The sequence below is a fragment of the Microcaecilia unicolor genome, chromosome 7 (assembly GCF_901765095.1).
Source record: "Microcaecilia unicolor chromosome 7, aMicUni1.1, whole genome shotgun sequence".
Lineage (NCBI taxonomy): Eukaryota > Metazoa > Chordata > Amphibia > Gymnophiona > Siphonopidae > Microcaecilia > Microcaecilia unicolor.
Window position 1 is genome coordinate 305,859,886 of NC_044037.1, and position 25,556 is coordinate 305,885,441.

Genomic DNA, 25,556 nt, shown 5'->3' on the forward strand with positions numbered 1-25,556 from the left:
ATTGGACTATCTCCCTCTGAGAAGGACCAATCGCTATGCAACTGCTAGAGACACTAGAGAGATGTCTGCAACTGTATAATCAGGTAATAGCACACAGGGATACAATATAACCATAGCCAAAGAATTTATGATTGATAGTAATATATACTCACATAGGTAAGAATAAGATAGAACCTGCATATTAAAGGGTTGAAGAAAAATATTATTATAGTAACTATAAGTTTTTGTATAACCATAGATATAGATAAGTAGGATTGAAATAATTGAAGTGGTGCCAAGTTGGTAATCTGAAACCAAATAATTCTGACTGTACCGGTTTACATTGAGACTCAGAAAATTTGATGGCCTTATAGGATACCTTCTGGAATGGATGGTACCATGGTACATTAACCCTGGTGTCACCCTATGGGATAGGGTGAAGAGGGGAATGTTAATATGTGGCCTGGTTTTAGATCTACCACTGGAATAGTGATGGGCGAAGCCACACAGCCTAAAACATCTGAAAAAGTACTGACTAGGCCAAATAGCAAGCAAATGATTTAGAATCTGCAGAAAGTAGGTCTGAACAATGAGTCTTAACACAAACAGGTACAACTTTCTAACAAAATATAGCACCTATAATAAAAGAATGATGGATAAAATGAATAAAATATGGTTCCTAAAATGGGGCATTTTTGTATAAAATGGTATAGAGATCATAAGATGTTATGAAAGGTGTTGCAGAAGAAAGATGTGAAACTGGTAACCGCAGGAAAAACAACTTGTTCCAAAAACATGTTGACATTACCGGAAAATGTGGCAATCTGTAGAAATAGATAGAACGGAAGGAGTTGGGTACAGATGTACAGATGTCCGGATGCTAAACTATGATCTCAGAAATATTAGGAGAAAAAAAAAAAAAGGTGCCCCACAATTGACTTCTATAGAGAGCTGAGAGTATAAAAGAAGGGAGATTTTGGCTTAAGTTTCGGAGTCTTCCCCAACACTTCTCAGACGGCAGAGCGCTGTGCCACTGAACCCAGAATCTGTTTGATGTCTGTACTGAATTGAAACTTTGGTAAGAATAAAGCCTTCTATCTGAAATCTATCTCTGTCTTTATTTTCAAGTATTCCTCACCTGTCACTTATTCTACAAACTAATCTACACACCCACCTGACACTCATTCTGTCTAGAAAATACTGCTAGATTCTAATAGAAAATATGTGGGAACATAAATGGCCCAGAATATACCTAGATCCAGAAAGACAGAAAGCAGTAGTTATGGGAATTAGTTTCGAATTGCGGCTGCTAATGCCTCCCCAGAACCAACCTCCCTGGGACTGGAGGGAAACTGTAAAGAACCTTTTGGATGAACTTAAGATGTTTATTCCCCCATGTGGAAGAGTCCAGAAGGAGTCTAGAAGGGGTGAGGTTAAACAGTAGGTAAAAGGGGAAGGTGTGGAGGGTGTCTATTACTGGAAAATGGATTAGGGCTGGGTTTAAGAGGGAATGATGTTCTTGGAAACATCATTGAGGGGTGGGGTAATTTTTTTTACTAGACCAGAGTTTTGAAACAACAGGGGGCCAGACTTGAAGTCTGCTATCTTAGAGCTACTGCAGCCAGACATAATACTCTCGGTTGAAGCAATGCAAAAAATTTAATCATGGGATTCACTAAGATGTATCACCAAGGAAAGTTTTCACACAGTAAAACAGTAAAAAAAAAAATTCTGTTTTACCATGGCTTAATAGGGAATAAGCTTGGCCAAGATCATAAGAAGCATCAGTGGGAGAGGTGGGGTTTGAACCCTGGCTTCCCTGGTTGACCATATAGTGCTCTAACCACTGTGCCATTTCATTATTTCCTTTTATGTTCACAAACTCCTAGTGATCAGTGTAACATATCAGCTACTTTAATGCCAGACTGATTTGCAGTCTGATCTGTTAAGGGATTTAATCGATGGATCTGATTTGGGTTTGATCTTTCTAGTTGAAACTTGACTTTCGGATCACACTTCTCCAGTTCTGGCTAACTTATGTCCACCTGTAGCCTATTCTCATCATGGGACTAAAAAGGGTGGTGGTATTGATGTGATCTATAAGGATTTAATGTTTTTACTTTTAAGTCTCTTGGGTTAGAAATGATGCTATGTCAATTAGCTGTTTCTAATTCTGTAAATGTATTTGGACTACTTGTTTGTAGATCGCCTGGAACCCATCTATGTTCTATTCACAGATTTTAGAAGCTAATACTAGGTTTACAAAGCTAGTGGTTTTGGGTGATTTTAATCTATATTTTGAGGACTATAGGAATAGTAATGTTTGTGAGTTTTTGGAATTTTTACAGTCTTTGCAATTTTCTATGTTACCTATAGTTCCAACTCATGAGAAAGGGGACACATTAGATCTTCTTTCGACAAATGATCGATCCTTGATAAGATTCTAAAAAGGGAAATCTGTGATATGGTCTGATCACCTGTGTTGTAATTTAACTTTGAATGTTACAATTCCTGAGAATAAGTGCAGTTATTTTAGGAGTAATAGATGGGGAAGGGGAAAGGTTGATAGTGTTAATTGTTGGTTTTGTGTTATTCCTTATTTAGAAAAATCAAAGGAACATCCAGACATCTAACTAAGTTTACAACTCAGAGAATATTGGATGAATTGGCTCCTAAACGTGAGATTAAAAATTAAAGATTGAAATCTCCTTGGTTCTCTAATGAGCTATTAGAGCTCAAGGAGAAGTGTTGAAGGCTTGAGCGTAGCTGGAGAAAATAAAAATGTGACAAAGTGAAAGACAACTGGAAGATAGTTCAGTCTCAATATAAAAAGGATTAAATTTAGCTAGAAGAACAGATTATTCTAAATTAGTTGGAACTGAACCACCTTAATCTAAGGAAACTATTTGGTTTGTTTCAGGAAAATGCACTATTACCTAATTCTTCTATTTCATGTCAGCCTTCTGCAAAGGCTCTAATATTCATTTATCACCTCTTCTGAATCTGATGATGATTATGTCAAATTAATATTGAAGTTGAGGCATCTGTCCCACTGACAGAGACACATATTCAAAAGTAGACCATAACCTATCTTTCCTTCGCCCCTTAGTAATAAATAATCTGTCCAAATATGCTTGTCCATTGGATCTTATTCCGTCCAATCTACAGAGAGATACTCCAGTAGAGCTATTAACACGGCATGTCTTGTTTATTAATACTGTATTAAAATTTGGATGGTTTTCTTGAGATGTAGGGAAGATTATTCTTATACCTATTATTAAACATCTGGATGGTGATTTAAGCTCAGTTTCCAATTTTCAACGTTCCATTTTTAGCAAAATTGACTGAGTTGTTGTGAGTTCTGTTATCAAAGCATATTGAAGAGCATAATTTATTACACAGTTCTCAGCATGGTTTTAGATCATATTACAGTACAGAGACTTTACGTCTTCTGATGTTAAAACCAACAGTAGATTGTGTAATAGCAGTGAGATGATTTTATTACAATTTGATATTTCTGCTGCCTTTAAAAAACAGTGAACCATAGTATTTTGTTATCAGAATTTGTTTCTTGTGGTTCAGTTTTCAAACGGTTGAATCTTTTCAAAAAAATATTTAGTTTTAAAGGAAGGCACATATTCACCTTCCTGGGTATCTCCTTGTGGATTTCCCCATCTCTCTACTCCTACACAATTTTTTTATGAGCTCTCTTGGTAAACTTTCATTGGCTCCTGGTAGGATGGTACTATCTTGCAAAGATGACATTTTCTTTTTGTTTCCTGTTAGTCAAGCTATAGATTCTGTTTCTTTCACAATTAATAGCTGCACAAATAGGATAAAACATGATAGATTTACACTGAAACTTAATGCTGATAAGACCAAGATTTTATGGTTTGCTACGGATAACAATGGGCTTCAATTTAAGGTAGAAAGAACTTCTAAAGTTTCGTGAATGATACTAGATTCATCTTTATCAACAGAGCCACAAATTAATATTCTGATCAGAAAAGCCTATTTTAAGCTAAAGCAATTACATTTGTTAAGATCTTATTTCTTAGAAGAACATTTTAAGATTATTGTAGTGTTAACAATTTTACGATTATTGGATTATGGTAATTCACTCTATTCGGGTTTTTCTGCTAAACAACTTTTTAGGATTCAGCTAGTTCAGAATTCAGCTGCTAGGCTAGTATTTCAAAAAACTAGGCTAGATCATACGAGTCCTTTATTGGGTGGATTACATTGGTTACCTGTGAAGTCCCAAGTCATATTTAAAATATTTTGATAAGTATTCAAGTTTTTGGAAGGTATGTGCCCTGAAGGTGGTCCTCAGTTGGTGACTGTGTTAGTCTAAGATGACCTCTAGAAGGTGCATTTATTGTAGCTTTTCCTTCACTTAAATATTTATGTTTTACAGCTGCCTTCTCTCAATCGTTTTTCTTCTTGGCGGCTCGTTATCTTCCACTTGAATTACGCCAAGAATTACTTTTTATTTCATAAAGCTTTGAAAACTTATTTGTTTACTACACTGGATGGATCTTAATTTTAAAATTTATATGTTTTAACATGTTTCTTTTTTTCTTTTGGGTTCTATTGCATTTTCCTGATGTTTTGTTGTCACCCTGAATCTAATATATGAGAGTTGGTGAGAGATAAATCCCTGATAACATTAACATAATTTCTACCACAAAGAACATTACATGGTGGTGAGGACAGTTTTCCAAACTACTGACCCCAGTAAAACTATTACCCTTAGAACAGCTGCAAGGTAAGCGCAAAGTTCACAAGAGAAATACTGTGAACCACATTTAAAGGGGCAATCCTGATTATATGTTTAGATGAAGGTAGTTAATGTACACACAGTAAATGGCCACTTTCAAATCTTTGCATGTATTTTCCCTGTGACTGTAGAAAAAGGACGTGCAAAGTCCATTGGGGGGGGGGGGGGGGGGGTCTTTGTGCTTGTGTAGCCTATCAGAACAAACAAAAAAAGCCAAGCAACTAGTTTCTCATTGAAACATTACCTACAAGATATGCAGCCACACAAATACCTGCAAACTTTGTATCTAGATGACCTGATGTAAAATATTGAAGAAATAATTTTCAGTTCGGGAAGGGAATATGGGAAAAGGAGAGTATATGTCAACATATGTGCTCCTGAGCTAGAAGAACTCACCTGATAGAAGAGCTGCTAGCGCTTACATTGTTAGCTATAATATCTTCCTTAGGAGGAAGGACAAAGCCAGCCAGGTTCAAGAGATCTCGAATCATTTGCCCCTTGATATTTATGTCCAAAGCAGAATTTGAATGAAGGCTGTGGAAAAACACAAAAGGGATTACTGGAGATGCAGTGAAAAGGTTCGGTCTACTTACTTCTTGTACTTTTAAGTTTAGAGGGACAGTCAGCTATACATGTCTACATTTATCATCCACCCACCGTGCACGTAAACTTAAATCTCTATATGAATTCATGTCTTCCCCCCAGGCAAGAATTCTATATCCAGCCTCCTTTCAAGCTCTGGGGTTGGATTAATAAACTGTGCTATCTTTTAGCACAACTGTTTACTTTAGATTTTCTCATGCTAACCTTACTCCCAATGTAGTAAGAATGTTTAAGGCAGAAAAATCAGAAGTAAAAACATGCTAAAGGATAGTGTGATGGACATGCAAAACATATGCAAAATCCAAAATGTCTCATGATGTAAAAAGCACACAAAAGTTTAGTGCAGTATTACACTTCTCTGTAATTTTACTTAGTATTTATATCCTGCATCAAACCCTATGTAAGATCTAGATGAGTTACAACAACTCCTATAACAAGGCATACAATATTACATAAGAAAATGCAAACATAAAAAAAAAATAACTATCAGTACCCTCCAAATAAAACATATTTATAAATGACCTAGAGATGGGACTAACTAGTGAGGTAATTAAATTTGCTGATGACACAAAGTTATTCAAAGTCGTTAAATCGCGGGAGGATTGTGAAAAATTACAAGAGGAGTTTACGAGACTGGGCGTCTAAATGGCAGATGTTTAATGTGAGCAAGTGCAAAGTGATGCATGTGGGAAAGAGGAACCTGAATTATTGCTACACTAGTAAAAAAGGCCCGTTTCTGACACAAATGAAACGGGCGCTAGCAAGGTTTTCCTCGGAGTGTGTATGTTTGAGAGAGTGTATGTGAGAGCGACTGTTTGTGAGAGAGAGAGTGAATGTGCGAGTGTGTGTGTGTGTGTGTGAGAGAGAGAGAGTGAGTCTGGGTGCAAGTGTGTCTGTGAGAATGAGAGTGTGTGCAAGTGTGTATGTGAGACAACAGTGTGAGAGAGTGTGTTTCACACAGATGCAGTCGGTGCGAGAGAGAGCGTGTATGTGAGACACAGACTCTCTGTGAGACTGAGTGTGAGACCAAGAGAGTGTGTGAGTATCTGTGTGACACATAGAGAGTGAATGTGATATAGTGTGAGACACAGTATGAGAGACAGTGTGTGAGAGTGAGAGAAAGACATTGACTGTGAGAGAGAGAGAGACAGAGTGTGTGAGAGAGAGACAGAGTGTGTGTGACAGAGATACCTCCCCCACACCTCTCTGGTGTCAGGCCCCCCTCTCTCTCTCTCGTGTCTGAGCGTTACTGTGCAGGATGCTGAGCTCTGGCTGTGCTTCAAGGAACTGACCAATCCTATTTAATAGAATGCACCTCCAACATTCTGAAGCCGAGAAACCCCATGTGGTTGGTCACTTCTGCTTGTGACAAACCCGGAAGTACGTGATGTCAATTCAGGAGATGGATACAGGGAGCAGGAATGCCTCAGCCATGCAGTCAGCTTCAGAATGCTGGAGGTGCCTTTTATTTTTTTTTTTTTTAATTTCTGGAGGTGCCTTTTATTATATAGGATAATGCAAAGGTTCCACATTAGGAGTCACAGACCAAGAAAGGGATCTAGGTGTCGTCGTCTATGATACGTTGAAACCTTATGCTCAAGTGTGCTGTGGTGGCTAAGAAAGCAAACAGAATGTTAGGTATTATTAGGAAAGGCATGGAAAACAAAAATGAGGACGTTATAATGCCTTTGTTTAACTCCATGGTGCGACCGCACCTCGAATACTGCGTTCAATTCTGGTCACTGCATCTCAAAAAGGTATAGTGGAATTAGAAAAGGTGCACAGAAGGGCGACGAAAATGATAAAGGGGATAGGATGACTTCTCTATGAGGAAAGGCTAAAGCGGCAAAGGCTCTTCAGCTTGGAGAAAAGACGGCTGAGGGGAGATATGAGAGGTGTATAAAATAATGAGTGGAGTGGAGTGGAAAGGGTAAACGTGAAGTGTCTGTTTACTCTTTCCAAAAATACTAGGACTAGGGGGGTATTCAATGAAACTACAAAGTAGTAAAATTAAAACGAATCGGAGAAAATATTTCTTCACCCAATGTGTAACTAAACCTGAAATTTATTGCTAAAGAATGTGGTAAAGGAAGTTACCTGGACTGGCCACTGTTGAAAACAGGATGCTGGGCTTGATGGACCTTTGGTCTGCCCCAGTATGGCAATACTTTTGTACTTATAAAACAAGCTGCCCATAACTAAACATGTCCATCAGATCTGGTATTATCCAACCTTTCTATAACCATCAAAGAGAGACTATCATTATCTCATTAACGGTTCCTCAAAGTGTTTCATATTTTCCTAAATAAGGGAAAGGGGATGGGATTTGATATATCACCTTTTCATTTTATATACAGGTACTTATTTTGTTCCTGGGGCACCGGAGGGTTAAGTGACTTGCCCAGAGTCATAAGGAGCTGCAGTGAGAATCAACCCAGTTTCTCTGGTTCTCAGGTTGGTGCACTAACCATTAGGCTACTACTCCACTCCTTGATTTGGTCTTAAGCTCTGATGAAAGTTGGTTCCAAATAGAGCAATGTTACTCACCTGTAGCAGGTGTTCGCCGAGGACAGCAGGCCAGGTATTCACACAGCTGGGTTATGTCATCCAACAGAGCTTGAAGCAGATGCTGACTAGCAAGATTAATACTGAGCTTTCTAGCAGTGTCGTATTATGTATGTGCTGTGCCTTCCCACCTGACACATGAACTCGGGTCCCTCAGTCATAAAAAAAATAGCTAAAGAATACAACTCCAAGGGGAGATGGGAGGGTACATGCAATTACTTGGCCTGCTGTCCTCTGAGAACACCTGCTGCAAGTGAGTAACTTTGCCTTCTCAGAAGACAAGCAGGCCAGTTTGTTTATTTATTTAAACCATCTACCATTCTGGGCCGTTCACAAAATAACATTCACAATAATATCAAACAATAACAAACAGACAGATCAACGGTACATAAAGTGAAGATACATACCTGTAGCAGATATTCTCCGAGGACAGCAGGCTGATTGTTCTCACGATTGGGTCGACGTCCGCGGTGGCCCAGGAAATCAGCAAAATTTTGCAAGCAAAATAAAAATCCTTCGAGAATGCTCCGGCGTGCGGGCAGAGGGCACTGCGCATGTGCAAATGGCTTCCAGCCCATGGCACGAGCACGTCATCCTCAGTTAAATAAAAAGCAACCAGAGAACTAGAACAACTCCAAAGGGGAGGAGGGTGAGTTTGTGAGAACAATCAGCCTGCTGTCCTCGGAGAATACCTGCTACAGGTATGTATCTTCACTTTCTCCGAGGACAAGCAGGCTGCTTGCTCTCACAACTGGGGTATCCCTAGCACCCAGGCTCACTCAAAACAATGAAAGAAAGGTCAATTGGGTCTCGCAACGGTGAGGACATAACATAGATTGACCTGACCTGAAAAGAAACACAACTAAATGAGAGTGCAGCCTGGAACAGAACAGAAATGGGCCTAGAAGGGTGGAGTTGGATTCTAAACCCCGAACAGATTCTGCAGCACCAACTGCCCAAACCGACTGTGTGGACTGATGACCACACTGCAGCCTTGCAAATCTCTTCAAGTGAGCCACTGACGCAGCCATGGCTCTGACATTATAAGCCGTGACATGGCCCTCTAGAGTCAGCCCAGCTTGGGCATAAGTAAAGGATATGCAATCCGCTAGCCAATTAGAGATTGTGCGTTTTCCAATGGCGACTCTCCTCCTGTTGGGATCAAAAGAAACAAACAACTGGGCGGACTGTCTATAGGGCTTTGTCCGCTCCACGTAAAAGGCCAATGCTCTCTTACAGTCCAAGGAGTGTAACTTGTCTTCACCAGAGCAGGTATGTGGACGGGGAAAAAAATGTTGCCAAGACAATTGACTGGTTCAGATGGAACTCCGACACCACCTTCGGCAGGAACTTAAGGTGAGTGAGGAGGACTACTCTGTTATGATGAAACCTTCTGCTCAGTGTGTTGCTGTGGCTAGGAAAGCGAATAGAATGTTGGGTATTATTAGGACAGGTATGGAGAACAGATGCGAGGATGTTATAATGCCATATGGCAAGCTCAACCGGCTTTAACGCATACCTTGACCACAGAACATCAAGAACAATTTCACCATCAGCAGAATGTGCTATGGACATCGTATAGTACCCGTTTAGCCCAAATGGTCTGAATGCAGTTGGGTCCTTGTTCTGTACCAATTTTATGCAACCCAGTGGGCACTAAACATGATTAGAAGCCTTCTGGATACGAAACTGCGTAGCCACCTTAAGTGTGACCTGCACTGGGAGGGCTGATTCCCAGTTCTTCATTAGTGCATCTTTAAGCATAGGATTCAATGGTACTGTGACCCCTTCCTTAAGAGGCAACTCATTGTCCAGGACAGATAACATCTCTGCCCTGGGCTCCTCCTCCGTCTCTAACTTACATGGGATGGCAGAAACCATTTCCTTGACAAACCTAGTGAGAGAGAGAGACCCTCAGGTGGAGATTTACCTCTCTTGAGGTGGGGAGGGATCAGAAGATACCCTAAGACTCCTCCGAGAAGTGATGATCTTCTTTTGAGTCCCATGAGCGGTCCCCTATTCAGACTCCTCACCATACTAAGACTGGACGGAGTGAGAGTCTGTGCCTGCCTTAGTTCAGTGGAACTATGTCCACGCCCCAAACAGCACCGATGTACAGCCCTACCCTCAGATTCCTTCCTCCCCTGACACTGAGAGCCATAATGTACAGTGGGGGAAATAAGTATTTGATCCCTTGCTGATTTTGTAAGTTTGCCCACTGACAAAGACATGAGCAGCCCATAATTGAAGGGTAGGTTATTGGTAACAGTGAGAGATAGCACATCACAAATTAAATCCGGAAAATCACATTGTGGAAAGTATATGAATTTATTTGCATTCTGCAGAGGGAAATAAGTATTTAATCCCTCTGGCAAACAAGACCTAATACTTGGTGGCAAAACCCTTGTTGGCAAGCACAGCGGTCAGACGTCTTCTGTAGTTGATGATGAGGTTTGCACACATGTCAGGAGGAATTTTGGTCCACTCCTCTTTGCAGATCATCTCTAAATCATTAAGAGTTCTGGGCTGTCGCTTGGCAACTCGCATCTTCAGCTCCCTCCATAAGTTTTCAATGGGATTAAGGTCTGGTGACTGGCTAGGCCACTCCATGACCCTAATGTGCTTCTTCCTGAGCCACTCCTTTGTTGCCTTGGCTGTATGTTTTGGGTCATTGTCGTGCTGGAAGACCCAGCCACGACCCATTTTTAAGGCCCTGGCGGAGGGAAGGAGGTTGTCACTCAGAATTGTACGGTACATGGCCCCATCCATTCTCCCATTGATGCGGTGAAGTAGTCCTGTGCCCTTAGCAGAGAAACACCCCCAAAACATAACATTTCCACCTCCATGCTTGACAGTGGGGACGGTGTTCTTTGGGTCATAGGCAGCATTTCTCTTCCTCCAAACACGGCGAGTTGAGTTCATGCCAAAGAGCTCAATTTTTGTCTCATCTGACCACAGCACCTTCTCCCAATCACTCTCGGCATCATCCAGGTGTTCACTGGCAAACTTCAGACGGGCCGTCACATGTGCCTTCCGGAGCAGGGGGACCTTGCGGGCACTGCAGGATTGCAATCCGTTATGTCGTAATGTGTTACCAATGGTTTTCATGGTGACAGTGGTCCCAGCTGCCTTGAGATCATTGACAAGTTCCCCCCTTGTAGTTGTAGGCTGATTTCTAACCTTCCTCATGATCAAGGATACCCCACGAGGTGAGATTTTGCGTGGAGCCCCAGATCTTTGTCGATTGACAGTCATTTTGTACTTCTTCCATTTTCTTACTATGGCACCAACAGTTGTCTCCTTCTCGCCCAGCGTCTTACTGATGGTTTTGTAGCCCATTCCAGCCTTGTGCAGGTGTATGATCTTGTCCCTGACATCCTTAGACAGCTCCTTGCTCTTGGCCATTTTGTAGAGGTTAGAGTCTGACTGATTCACTGAGTCTGTGGACAGGTTTCTTTCATACAGGTGACCATTGCCGACAGCTGTCTGTCATGCAGGTAACGAGTTGATTTGGAGCATCTACCTGGTCTGTAGGGGCCAGATCTCTTACTGGTTGGTGGGGGATCAAATACTTATTTCCCTCTGCAGAATGCAAATAAATTCATATACTTTCCACAATGTGATTTTCCGGATTTAATTTGTGATGTGCTATCTCTCACTGTTACCAATAACCTACCCTTCAATTATGGGCTGCTCATGTCTTTGTCAGTGGGCAAACTTACAAAATCAGCAAGGGATCAAATACTTATTTCCCCCACTGTATGTGTCCATGTCAACACCCTTTGAGGTGCTGGTGCTGAGGACCACACCACAGGCATGGATGGAGCCTAAAAAAATATGGAGCTGATCAGCTGAAAGAAGTGCCCTCGATGCCTCAGCAGATTGCAACTGCAGCCATTTGCACCAGTTCCTCCATGAGCATGGATCGGAATTGCTCAGTGAAGGTATGCATCGACAAAGGCGGGGGAACCAAGAGAGAGGCATCCTAAGAAGGAATCGATGCTGAACAGAAGCAGGCACCTGGCTGCTTAGAGACTTGCAAAACAGGGGGACTGCTCCTTGGGTACTGGTGATTCCAATGCCCTGGAGCTCCCGGCACCGTTCGTTGATGAGAACCAATGCTTATGATTCTTGAGCTTCTCCTGATGCTCAGCACCGAGGTCCTTCACTCTGTGTCCGGTCCGATGCTGACGTCTAGAGAGGTGTAGACCTCTTCGATGCCGGTGCAATCCCAGTGGTAGTAGAAGTCTTAGCAGCCATCAAGTTCAATGCTTCCAGTGCCAATTACAATGGCTCAGCCTTCGAGGAGCCAAAAAGTCTCTCCTGCTGGACCTGCTGTGCCATCTGTGTCGTCAACTGCAGTTGCAAACAGAAAGAACAAGAGTTAGGCTCGTGATCAGGTCCAAGGCACCCAATGCACTAAGAGTGCGAGTGTCATGGAAATCACCAAATTACAGTGGGCACACCTTTTGAAGCCAATGGGGGTATTCTTGGTCACTGAGAAAAGAATTGTAGCCAAATTAAACTCCTCAGCTATGAGCTATAAAAAAAAGGGGTAGCATTCAAACTGAGGTCGGTGCTTTGGCCTAAATGGCCCTAGCAACTCACAAAAAAGAAAGGAAGCAAAGAGCCAAAAACACTACAAAAATTAAAAGGAAACAGAATAAAATTAAGATGAAGGAAAAATAATCACGAGGGACAAAAATACCTGCACAGGAAGACACTATGAATCAGAGAGAAAAAAAAGCCAAACTCATAGAACACAATGACGCGTTCTCCCTGATCCAAGGGACCTGCGCTTGCGTGTCAGATGGGAAGGCACAAGCACATACACAGTGGGATGATGCTAGAAAGTTCTACATTAATCTTGCTCGTCAGCTAGGAATAAGTCAAGATCTAATCATGTATTTAGAAGAAATCAGGCAAGACAACAATTCTATTCCAATCAGCAGGCAGAAGAAGAGAGACGTACTGCATACCTTGGGGAAATGTTGACTTCCAGAATCCAAGGCTTGAGATTCTCATCCAGCATAATATCAAATCCAAAAAGTTCATGACAGCAGTAAGGCTTCTGTACATACATCTTCACCAGACTGGTCACATAGGGCTCAGACCTGGGGAAAAAGGCTGATTGATATGGGGTATGACATTTTATGGAAACAAAGAAACAGATGTCAGAAGATTAGGACCACTTGCACCATTCACTTACTCATTTTTCCCACCTATTGTATTGTCACAGCTCAATCTCTGCCACCAAATTTGAAGCCTGTCCCATACATGCGTTACATGCTTTAATTCTGAAAGTATTTTGGCTCCTATAACTTCTACTAAAAATCTGTTCCAGGTGTCCACCATTTTCTCAGTGAAAGTATTCTGTCGCTTCCATTTGCTTTCTTATGGTGACTCTTTTCTCCCCCAAAGAACAGAAAGCTCAAGGACAAGTTTCCTTCTGTTACTTTAGCGAAGCCTAATAGATTAGAAATGGGATACCGTGTCCCAGTATGGCAACACTTATGCTTATTTATCTCCCCTTTCCCTTCTTTTTTCTGAACACATTTTAAGCACAAAGTCCCTTGCCCGTCACTAATTCAGAATAGGCCTGTAAAATTTCCTCTTCTTCCTTGCTCCCAACCCTAGTATCTGTCCTACTCCAGTCTCTTGGCCCCTCTTCTATTTCAGGTGATCAGGTTATCACAGTGCGATGAAGGACACAATAAGCATCTCCTCAGAGTCTTACCCCTTCCCTCACATACAGATGCTTTGCTCTCCCGCTCACCACCACACATACTGGTGCTTTGCACATATACACACACCAGGGTGGGGAGCGTCTCTCTCTATGCTAACTAGAAAATAAATAAAACTATAATCATTTGTTATATATTCTAATCATTAAATTGAAAAAAAAATACTTTTTCTACCTTTGTAGTACTTTTTTTGCCCCCCCAGTCTCTCCTTTCCATTCTACTTTTCCTCTTCCATCACTTCTTCCTATAAGCCACCCCCCCTTCTGCCTGTAACCATTTTCTTTTCTTCATTTTCCTCTTTCCCTGTAAGATGTAAAAGAGAGATCTGAAAGCATCTTACTCTCTTTCATCTTTCTTTCAATACTTTTTTATGCTCTAGTTCTGTCTAAACCACTTGCTTCTCTCAGCTTTCCATCTCCACATTACTAGGTTGGTCCTCAATCAATCTTCTGCTACCTGGCAATCTTCCCCCAAAAGCCACCAACCTTCTCTGGCTCTATCATGTTCTCACCACCATTTCCACAGTGACTCTCAAACCCTCTTAATCATTTCATTTTAACTCACCTCATCCACACTGATTCCCTTACTGCAATTATTTTGTCTCATGCTCCCCAGTAATTCACTTTCACTTCATCATCACCCTACCCAATTGAATTCTTTAGCTTTATCATTCATCCTTGACTCACACCTCATCCCACCTCTATCACTTTTCCCCCCATCTGCCTCACAAAAACTTTACTTCTTTGATTGTTTTCATCTATAGAATCTATAGGAGTGGCCTAGTGGTTAGGGTGGTGGACTTTGGTCCTGGGGAACTGAGGAACTGAGTTCGATTCCCACTTCAGGCACAGGCAGCTCCTTGTGACTCTGGGCAAGTCACTTAACCCTCCACTGCCCCATGTAAGCCACATTGAGCCTGCCATGAGTGGGAAAGCGCAGGGTACAAATGTAACAAAAAAAATAAATTCCCATTTTACCCATCCTTATATTACTATTACTACAATATCAAATAGTTACTCTATGCTCAACTAAGGCACCTTTTATCTCAACTTCTGCACTCCTAAAAGTATCTGTTCTTTTCCTTCTATATTGGTTCAATTCAAGATGATAACATTTGCATAATATTCTACTGAAAATCTGTTTAATATGACATATTAGATTGTAAACTCTTTGAGCAGGGACTGTCTTTCTTCTATGTTTGTGCAGCGTTGCGTACGCCTTGTAGCGCTATAAAAATGCTAAGTAGTAGAAGTAGTAATATTATGTACCATCTGAATGTTTTTACTATGTTAGCCACATCGAACCTGTGTTTCACTTGGGATAATGTGGGATTGAAATAAATAAATAAATATCTTCCACCATTATCATTTGTCATGCTCTGCACCTTCACCACCTCTGGTACTCCTTCCACACACATTCCAACACCATCTCTGGCTCTCTTTCAACCCCTGCTATCATCACGTTTTTCTTTTATACCAAAGGTTCTTAACTGTTTCTGGTTACCACATCCCTTTAAGTGATCAATAAAACCCTCTGCACTCCCTTCCTAAACCATGTGTCCACTAGTGACTACTAACAGCTATATGTCACTTTCAGCTGCTCCATCTATAACGTTTGAATAAATCAATTGAGAATTCAAGATCCTTCTCCACACCCCATTTGGCCTCTTTATATGAGCCCCTATTTTATACACATTCTTCTCAGCTCACGTACCAACAATCCCTTGTTAGAGTTTCATACACAACCTCTCCTCCCACATGGCTCTCATGTGCCTTCCTCTATTCTCCTACTAGCACTTGTCATAGTCCTCTCATTGAGGAAATTACCACCATAACAAACTCTGAATTGCTGACTTTAAACCCTCCTCACCTTTAGCTCATCAAACACACAGCCGGGCAATCAGCCAACATATATTCCTGGAGTCTGTTCAAAATGATATGTAATACAACCTCCTTTTTAATGCTGCAATATTACTGAAAAGATATCAAAAACACACTTCTGGACAGATAAAGCCCAGACTTACGCAATAACAGTTTTGATGACAATATCTTTAATTTTTTCCCAGATTTTATCACTGTTGACACCTTTCTGATTCAGGTAGCTCCAGAGAGCCTTTAGTGCCCTGCAGAACAAGGAACAACAAAAAAAGAAGAAGACCTTAATTAGTATTTACATACAAATGTCACAAGTTTCAGAGTATTTCTCCATTCCCACTCACAAAATTACAGAGAATATTCAAAAGCATGGATTAATGAGACAAAGTCAACATGGATTTAGTGAAGGGAATCTTGCCTCTCCAATCTACTACATTTCTTTGAAGGAGTGAACAAACATGTGGATAAAGGGGAGCCGGTTGATATTGTGTATCTGGATTTTCAGAAGGCGTTTGACAAAGTACCTCATGAAAGACTCCAGAGGAAATTGGAGAGTCATGGGATAGGAGGTAGTGTCCTATTGTGGATTAAAAACTGGTTAAAAGATAGAAAACAGAGTAGGGTTAAATGGTCAGTATTCTCAATGGAGAAGGGTAGTTAGTGGGGTTCCCCAGGGCTCTGTGTTGGAACCGCTGCTTTTTAACATATTTATAAATGACCTAGAGATGGGAGTAACTAGTGAGGTAATTAAATTTGCTGACGACACAAAGTTATTAAAAGTCGTTAAATCGCGGGAGGATTCTGAAAAATTACAAGAGGACCTTACGAGTGAGTCTAAATGGCAAATGACGTTTAATGTGAGCAAGTGCAAAGTGATAAATGTGGAAAACAGGAACCCGAATTATAGCTGTGTCATGCAAGGTTCCACGTTAGGAGTTACAGACCAAGAAAGGGATCTAGGTGTCGTCGTTGATGATATGTTGAAACCTTCTGCTCAGTGTGCTACTGTGGCTAAGAAAACAAATAAAATGTTAGGTATTATTAGGAAAGGAATGGAAAATAAAAATGAAGATGTTATAATGCCTTTATATCACTCCATGGTGCGACCGCACCTCGAATATTGTGTTCCATTCTAGTCACCGCAACTCAAAAAAAGATGTAGTGGAATTACAAAAGGTAGAGAAAAGGGCAATGAAAATGATAAAGGAGATGAGACGAGTTCCCTACGAAGAAAGGCTGAAGCGGCGAGGGCAGCTTGGAGAAAAGGCGGCTGAGAGGAGATATGATAGAGGTCTATAAAATGAGTGGAGTGGAATGGGTAGATGTGAAGTGTCTGTTTACGCTTTCCAAAAATACTAGGACTAGGGGGCATGCGAAGAAGCTACAATGTAGTAAATTTAAAACAAATTGGCGAAAATGTTTTTTCACTCAACGTGTAATTAAACTCTGGATTTCGTTGCCAGAGAATGTGGTAAGGGTGGTTAGCTTAGCGGAGTTGTTTAGATGGCTTCCTAAAAGAAAGTCCACAGACCATTATTAAATGGACTTGGGGAAAATCCACTATTTCTGGGATAAGCAGTATAGAATGTTTTGTACTTTTTGGGGATCTTGCCAGGTATTTGTGACCTGGATTGGCCACTGTTGGAAACAGGATGTTGGGCTTGATGGACCTTTGGTCTTTCCCAGTATGGTAATACTTATGTACATTGGCAAAGACCCTTGTAAAGGCTTGACAACTCTAATCAAGCTAGGGCTCCAGAAACTCTATATTCAGTCTGTATAAAATTAGTTGGAACTTTTAGCATGCCCTGGCAAACCCTACCACTGCCAGCTCCGAGTTGGTTTATGGTTTATTCATTTATAAGTTGCAGATTCATAATGTGTTCAAAATGATCCACAGTGAATTGTTTAACACAGAAGGAGGGAAGGAGCAGATGTGAGGCAACTGCCCTTCCCCTTCACCCACCTACCTACAGCCTACCATCTGGCAATGGAGAGAGGCTTTAGGCTGCGGTTGGTGGGGCAATGGGAGAGCAGCCAAATCTGCATCTACTAAGGGTGGGTGGGACAGTGCACCCACCCATCTCCCCACAAAAACTGCAGCCTTAATCTCTCTCCATTGCCCAGCTGCCCCCAGCAGCTGCAGTTTTAACCCCTCCTCGCTGCTAGTCCTATCCACTCTCAGTAAACACAGCCACTCTTCATCACCTATTCAACTACCCCAACAGCAGCCTCGACTCACATCCCCGTCCACATCAGTAGCTTTTGACTTGTAACCACTCGCCTCCACCTACCCTCCTCTCCTCTTTCCTCTACACATTCATTGATTTGCTTGCTTTATTTTTTTGTCTATTTATTTATTTATTGCATTTGTATCCCACATTTTCCCACCTATTTGCGGGTTCAGTGTGGCTTACAATACATTGTGAGTCATGGAATTACATTGGTTACAATATGGTTATGGGTTATATTGAGAAGAGTTATGGGAAGACAGTCGAAGTCATACATGTTTTGGGAAAACAAGTCAAAGTCAAACATAGTTTGGGAATGGAACAGTAGAATGTAACAATGGGGAAGTGATCGGCGATAGAACAATGGCGAGAGAACATTAGGGTATAACAGTTCCATCTGTGGGTAGGGTTTTAAGTGTGGTGAGATTAAGGGGAAGAGAGATCAGAAGAGAGTGTATTGCCCTATCTCTGTTATTAGATTGTAAGCTCTTTGAGCAGGGACTGTCTTTCTTCTATGTTTGTGCAGCGCTGCGTACGCTTTGTAGCGCTATAAAAATGCTAATTAGTAGTAGTAGTGTAAATCTCTCCTCTACCACCACCACCCCCCACCAAACAAAAACAAAAAAAAAAAACACAGTAGCTTTACTCAATCCCCACTCCCCCTCCACAAAAAAAAGAAAAATCACCGTAAAGAATTTAAAGTTATCCTACCAACAGGGCTGCTAGAGAATCACCTCCCCAGCAACAATACTATCCCTACTAGAAGTTGGTGTACTCAAGGCTCTGTCTTGGGACCTTTTCTTTTTTCCCTCTATACTTCTTCCCTTGGTGCTCTGATCTCATCCCATTGTTTGAAGTTATCACCTTTATGCTGATGACTCCCAGATCTACCTCTCCAAACCAGAAATTTCAGCAGGAATCCAGGCCCAAGTATCAGGCTGCCTGGATGTCTCACCGCCATCTGAAACTAAACATGACCAAGACTGAGTTCTTATTTTTTCCCCCTAAATCCACCTCCCCCCATTCTCTATCTCTGTGGATAACACTCTCATCCGCTCTCTTCCTTATCAGTTCGTAACCTTGGGGTCATCTTTCACTCCTCTCTCTTTCTCTGCACATATCCAACAGATTGCTAAAACCTGTTGTTTCTTTCTTTATGAGCCAACACACACAGAAGGTGTTCTCTCCACAGAAAAACAGCGAAGCAAAGGAATCAGTGGATCCAAAAAAGTCCTCTCACAAGTGGTGTCTCCTTAAACAAGTTCTTTATTTCAAATCAATAAAACAACTTGTTTAAAGAGACACCACTTGTGAGAGGACTTTTTTGGATCCACTGTTTCCTTTGCTTCGTTTCTCTCTTTATAATATCAACAAGTTCATCCTTTTCTTTCTGAACACACTACCAGGACCCTTGTCCATACTCCTATCGCCTCTCGCTTAAGACTATTGCAACTTGCTTCTCACAGGTCTCCCATTAAGCCATCTCTCTCCCCTTCAACCTAATCAAAATTCTACTGCACAACTTCTATTCCACCAGTGTCGATGCGCTCATATGAGCTCTCTCCTCAAGTCACTTCATTGGCTCCCTGTTTCCACATACAGTCCAAACTCCTCTTATTGATTTATAAGTGCATTCACTCTGCAGCTCCTCAATACCTCTCCACTCTTATCTCTCCCTACACTCCTCCCCGAGAACTTTGTTCATTGGGTAAAAAAACTCTTATCTGTACCCTTCTCCTCCACAGTCCACTCGACTCCATTCCTTTTATCTTGCTGCACCATATGCCTGAAATAGACTGCCTGAGTCAGTATGGCAAGCTCAATCTCTGTTCGTCTTCAAATCTAGGTTAAAAGCCCATCTATTTATGCTGCTTTTAACCCCTATTCACTTGTACAGTACCCAAGTCTGTTTTATCGTTCTCACCTTAGTAATTCTCTTATTTGTCCTGATTAGCATGTAAGCTCTTTCAAGCAGGGACTGTCTCTTCATGTTCAAGTGTAAAGCGCTGTGTACGTCTAGTAGCGCTATAGAAATGATAAGTAGTAGTAGTAATGATCCTTAAGGGCTGCATCTGTGGTTACTAGCACTCCAAGTATCCTCCTGACTGAGATGGCTCCATGTGGGCCACTTCTCCAGGGTGGATACCCCTTAAGTTTTCTCTCTCTGCCTCCCCACACAGTGCACAAACACACACACAGCTCTCTCTTTGCCTCTCCCTAGCACACACATGCAAACACCCCCATAGCCGTCTCTGCCTCCCCTCAGCAAACACATACACATGGACACTGGGGATTAAGGTAAGATTCGAGGAGGGAGGGAGGAGGTGGAGGAAGGGTGCGAGACACTGGATTCAGAAGGCTGGAGGTAGGGAGAGGAACAGTGCCCTCTTGTCTGTGCCGTGAGCCCAGTGGAGAAGAGAAGGACTGAAGGCAGGGACAAAACAGTATCTTCAGGCAGCAAAACCTAGGCGCCAGGTCCGATTTCTTTTAGGTGCCATGGCGATCTGGTGCCTGGGGTTTGTCAAGCCCTGCTTTAAGGCAAGCCTCACAAACAGCAACACTTTGGAGGAACCAATGGGCAATTATAGATTTCACCTACACAACAAAGAAACTATACATTTAGAGCACTCCATGAAACCACTTGCCTGAAGTGTGAAAAACTGAATACCACGGGATCTGCAGGAGCAGTTCCAGATACTCTGGAATAAGACAGTGGTTTCCTACTGGCAGCCCAGCAGCCTACGTCAAGGATTTCCAAACAAATGCAGCTAACACTATTATGTCAGGAAAGCAGTTTGTACCCATGTAATGCTGCCATTTAGATCATTAGCTCTGTCTCGCTAAATATTTCTGTGATAAAATAATAAAATTACGCAATACACTTCCCCAACATAGCAACGACATTGAAAATTTCATCAATGATATGGACTCTAACTCTGGCTTATGCCCAACTGACCGTAGCTGGATAACATTTTCTCCTTTCACCACTGACTCAGTAACTCTAGCTCTTCTCAAATTCTCCAACAAACATTGTAAACTGGACACTTGCCCCAGCTACCTTCTCAAATCTGCTCCCAATCAATTCTTAAATGATCTCTCATCGTATTAAAACTACGTGCTCCAACAAGGTCATTTTCCTGAAGAATATGGCAACATCTTACTCACCCCTATACCGAAGGATACAAAGAAAAAAACAAACATCACAAACTATCGACCAGTTGCATCTACCCCACTTTAGTTAAATTGATGGAGAGTTTAGTGACCAGCTAGCTCACTATTTGGACAAATTCTCTTTACTACATGAATCTCAGTCTGGTTTCCGCCCTTCCCACAGTACCGAAACTGTGCTGGTCTCCCTACTGGCCAAATTCAAGAATGAAATAGCCTTAGGAAATAGCACACTCCTACTTCAATTCGACATGTCGAGTGCATTCGATATGGTCAACCACAGCATACTTCTTCGACTTTTAGATCACTTTGGAATTGGTGGAAATGTACTTGACTGGTTTAAAGGCTTTCTGACCACCAGGTCATACCAAGTTAAATCTAATACAAATATATCACCATCATGGAAATCAGATTGTGGAGTTCCCCAAGGTTCACCTCTATCACCAATACTCTTCAACATTTTAATGATCCCATTGGCCAAGTCCCTATCGAATAATGGTCTCCATCCATTCATCTATGCTGATGATGTTACAATCTATATCCCTTTTAAACATGATTTATCAGAAATCTTCAACGATATCAAAAATGGATTGAACATCATGCACTCTTGGGCCAACTCATTTCAAATGAAGCTGAACACCGATAAAACGCATTGCCTTATCCTCTCATCCCAGTACAACAATTATAAACCCACAACTTTATTCACTCCAGAGCATTCCCTTCCCATCTCTGATAGTCTCAAAATACTAGGTGTCATTATTGATAGAAATCTTACACTTGAGTCCCAAGTCAAGTCCACCGTAAAGAAAATGTTTCATTCAATGTGGAAACTCAAGCGTTTAAAACCTTTCTTCCCAAGAGATGTTTTCCGCAATCTAATTCAATCAATGATATTAAGCTACGTTGATTACTGCAATGGAATCTATGCAGGATGTAAGGAACAACTCACAAAGAAACTCCAAACGGCACAAAACACAGCAGCCAGATTGATATTTGGTAAGACACGATTCCAAAGTGCCACACCACTCCATGAACAATTGCACAGGCTTCCTATCAAAGAACGCATCTCTTTCAAAATCTGCACCTTAGTCCATAAGATTATCTATGGAGTAGTCCCAGATTACATGATTGACCTAATCAATCTCCCAATTAATAGTACCAGTTCATTACGGTCTTACCTGAATCTCCATTACCCAAATTGCAAAGGACTAAAATACAAGACAACCCACACGCCCAACTTCTCTTACATAGGCACGCGCCTGTGGAACGCATTGTCACAAGTGGTGAAAACAACTTATGATTACCTAAAATTCAGAAAGTCATTAAAGACTTACCTATTCGGAAGGGCATATCCGAATTACCCAACTTAAATGACTCAACCCTGCAACACTTCACTATTAAAGATCATATTGGACATTAATGAACTCTTACCTCAACCCAACTTGATTGAATCTTATCTTCCCTATCCCAATACAACATATCTTCCCTATCCCAATACAACATTTTGTACCTATCCCGTACCGGATTTGGCAAATGCCTTCACAGTATTATGTAAGCCACATTGAGCCTGCAAATATGTGGGAAAATGTGGGATACAAATGTAACAAATAATAATAATAAATGTTCCCAATCCATCATTAGCTATTACACCAGCACTCTTCCCTCACATGTCTACAGTTTGATTATTCATGCTCTCTGTACCCTAATCTAACTCTCATTGTCATCATTTATGACCCATGGAGTCACCTGCCTTCCAACATGCTATCTCTATCTCTGCCCTCAACTGCAAATGCTCACCATTTATGGCCTTGGCACGCTGTCTCATCGGTGTTGGATTCATATTCTGTGTTCTTCTTGTTCACACTGTAGTTGGTCAGATGCATAAACTTGTTGTTAAGGGTCTTAGTGGAGGATGAATACCTGTCGAGAGAAAAAAAGCAATAAAGATGAACTATCGGTACAGGGTCAGCACAGTTAAAGACTGACAGCTTGTATCATACTGGGAGTGTTTTAGATTGGGCATGGCAAGAAACCACAAGTAATCTTCCCCCTAGGCAAACCTAATGTTCAGTTAGCACACTAAAGCCCTTTTATGGTGAACTACAGGTTGTTACAAAACTGTTCATCGTCAGGGAGAGGTGTTGGTAGTCTCAAAAAACACCTGACAGACATGTGAAATTCATGTAGAGCTAAACACATGCACATCATAGCCGCCGGGTGATCGCGTCCCGACAAGTGAAGGAGAGACAAAACTCCGATGTCGGGCCCCCCTTGCATTGACTGCCTAGCAGCTGCTGGGCCCTCAGGCTGTGCATGCTCAGTTTTCAGACTGAGCATGTGCGACCTGAGGAAAGCAGCCGCAGGGGCAGGCAATGCTGGGCAGAGGAAGGAGTCGCACTGCCTGCAGCTGGCGGGTTCAGCCAAGGTACTTCAGGTAGGCGGCCAGAGGCAGCAGTGGCGATGACAATTTGGGGGTGGGGCGGCGGCAATGACGATTCTGCCCCAGGCCCAGCAGCGGCAGCCATGCCCTGGGCCTGGCTTAGTCTCTCGGCGGCCCTGATGCACATGACGAAATATTTTAAATACCATTGAGTAAAATAGTATCATAGAGATGACAGTAGTCTAAACAGGGAGATGTCATCCCAGCCTCCGATACCCCAACCAACACAGACTATGCAAGTGACACCAAGTAAACCACCATGTACAAGAAAGAGTGGTTCTAAATCCAAAAAGAAAGACTTCAGAAGACTGAAGCGCTAGCATAAAAGTGCTGCCATAAAACATTACAACCATTAGAAATCCTACTATTCCCCCAACCTTCTTCCCCCACTAACTCACCTCCCTCTAACAAACCCCTCAAACCATCCCTTCCCCTCTCAACCCTCCCCCCACCAACTGACTTCCAAGAAGGCCAAGTCACTAGGACACTATGACCCCCTCCATCAAAGACGAAAAAGTGAAGAGAGAAAGAAGAGAGACAGGAAGAAGGAAGAGAAAGAAGAAAAAAAAACTAAAAAGAAATACACTGGTTAGTCCCTCATGTTATAAGAGCTCATATCTAGGAGAAATCACCATATCAAAGTAGAGTGTAATGCCCAATCACAAAGTGTCTAGAGGGCTAAGATAGATAATGGAATACCATGGAAAAAAAAAGTGGGGGTGAGAAGAAAGAGATGACCATCGCCTCCAAGTATAAGAGTGTAGATGCAGGGATGCCCAGCTGTGAACATCTTATATGCTTTTCATTACCGCGGTCAACCTACAGGTTGTAGAATAAAGTATTTGGTTCAAGGGATGCACAAGCAGTGTCAAACCTCTGCTCCCACACCCAGTAGGAGCTAGATCAGGCTCCTAATTGAATCTGAAGGTTGGATGTGCTAATGTCAATAGCAGTCAGTGATCAAAGAAAGCCAAGGTACACTCAACCACATGTGGCAGCCAAAAAAAGAGTGCAAATCAAGGGCGGCCTTTCCACTGGATCCCCAATAATCTGGGTAGCACCACAGGTAAATACTAAAAGCGCATGTAGCTGAAGAAGGGTTGGAGATGCAAGTGAGCAATTTTTGCGCTGCCTGTGCCATTTCAAAGATCTGCTGTTGTCCCTCATGCAGGACTCACAGTTTCATCAGGTACAGTAAAGCGAATTTCATCTGTTTGGTGTGAAGCGCCATGCAGATGGTTGTAAACGCCTTCCTCTGAGTCTGCACAGAAGCAGAGTAATCTTGAAAGCAGAGTATCTGTTTACCATTATAGTTAAGTTCTTTGCCCGATCAAATACCCTGCATTAAAATTTGTTTATCAGCAAAGTTAAAGATACAGAGGATAACAGTTCGAGGTCAATTTTCTGCCACGCGGTGGGCCCCTATCCAAGCTGTTCGTTTTAACATGTGGGGCATCCAAGTTTCCAAAAAGGACCTCAAATCCCTCTAGCAATGATTTAGGTAGTCCCACTAACCTTAGGTTGTTGCGCCCGGATCTGTTCTCTAGGTCATAAGAGCAGCCATACTAGTCAAACCAATGGTCCATCCAGCCCAGTATCCTGCTTCCAGTAGTGGCCATCCAGGTCTTATGTACCTGGCAGAAACACAATTAGTAGCACCATTCAACACTACCAATCCCTGGGCAAGCAGTGGCTTCCCCCATGTTCATCTCAATAACAGGTTATGGCAGTGGTTCCCAACCCTGGTCCTGGAGGCATCCCAGCCAGTCAGGTTTTCAGGATATCCTCAATGAATATTTATGAGAGAGATTTGCATGCACTGCCTCCACTGGGAGCCACTGGGCTATGGACTTTTCCTCCAGAAACTTGTCCAAACCTTTTTTAATCCTAGATACACTAACTGCCGCAACCACATCCTCTGACAAGTTCCAGAGCTTAAGTATTCTTCGAGTGAAAAAATATTTCCTCCTATTTGTTTTAAAAATATTCCCATGCAATTTCATTGAGCATCCCCTGGTCTTTGTACTTTTTGAATGACAGAAAAACCGATTCACCTCCACCCGTTCCACTGCACTCGGGATTTCGTAGACCTCAATCATATCTCCCCTCAGCTGTCTCTTCTCCAAGCTGAAGAAACCTAACCTCTTTAGCCTTTCCTCATACGGGAGCAGT

The 25,556-nt window shown here is 41.9% G+C and overlaps 1 protein-coding gene across 4 annotated transcripts in view; it reads right to left on the reverse strand.

The window, feature by feature from the left end:
- The window catches only part of TTLL4 (tubulin tyrosine ligase like 4), a 171,920-nt gene that overhangs the window by 66,730 nt on the left and 79,634 nt on the right, over window positions 1-25,556 (reverse strand). For all 4 annotated transcript variants that reach the window (XM_030209263.1, XM_030209264.1, XM_030209262.1 and 1 more), the window contains 4 exons: window positions 22,742-22,864; window positions 15,695-15,793; window positions 12,907-13,041; window positions 5,156-5,293 (listed from right to left, as the gene is read on the reverse strand). In XM_030209263.1, coding sequence (XP_030065123.1) covers window positions 5,156-5,293; window positions 12,907-13,041; window positions 15,695-15,793; window positions 22,742-22,864 — 495 coding nt within the window. The remainder of the gene's footprint in view (window positions 1-5,155; window positions 5,294-12,906; window positions 13,042-15,694; window positions 15,794-22,741; window positions 22,865-25,556) is intronic.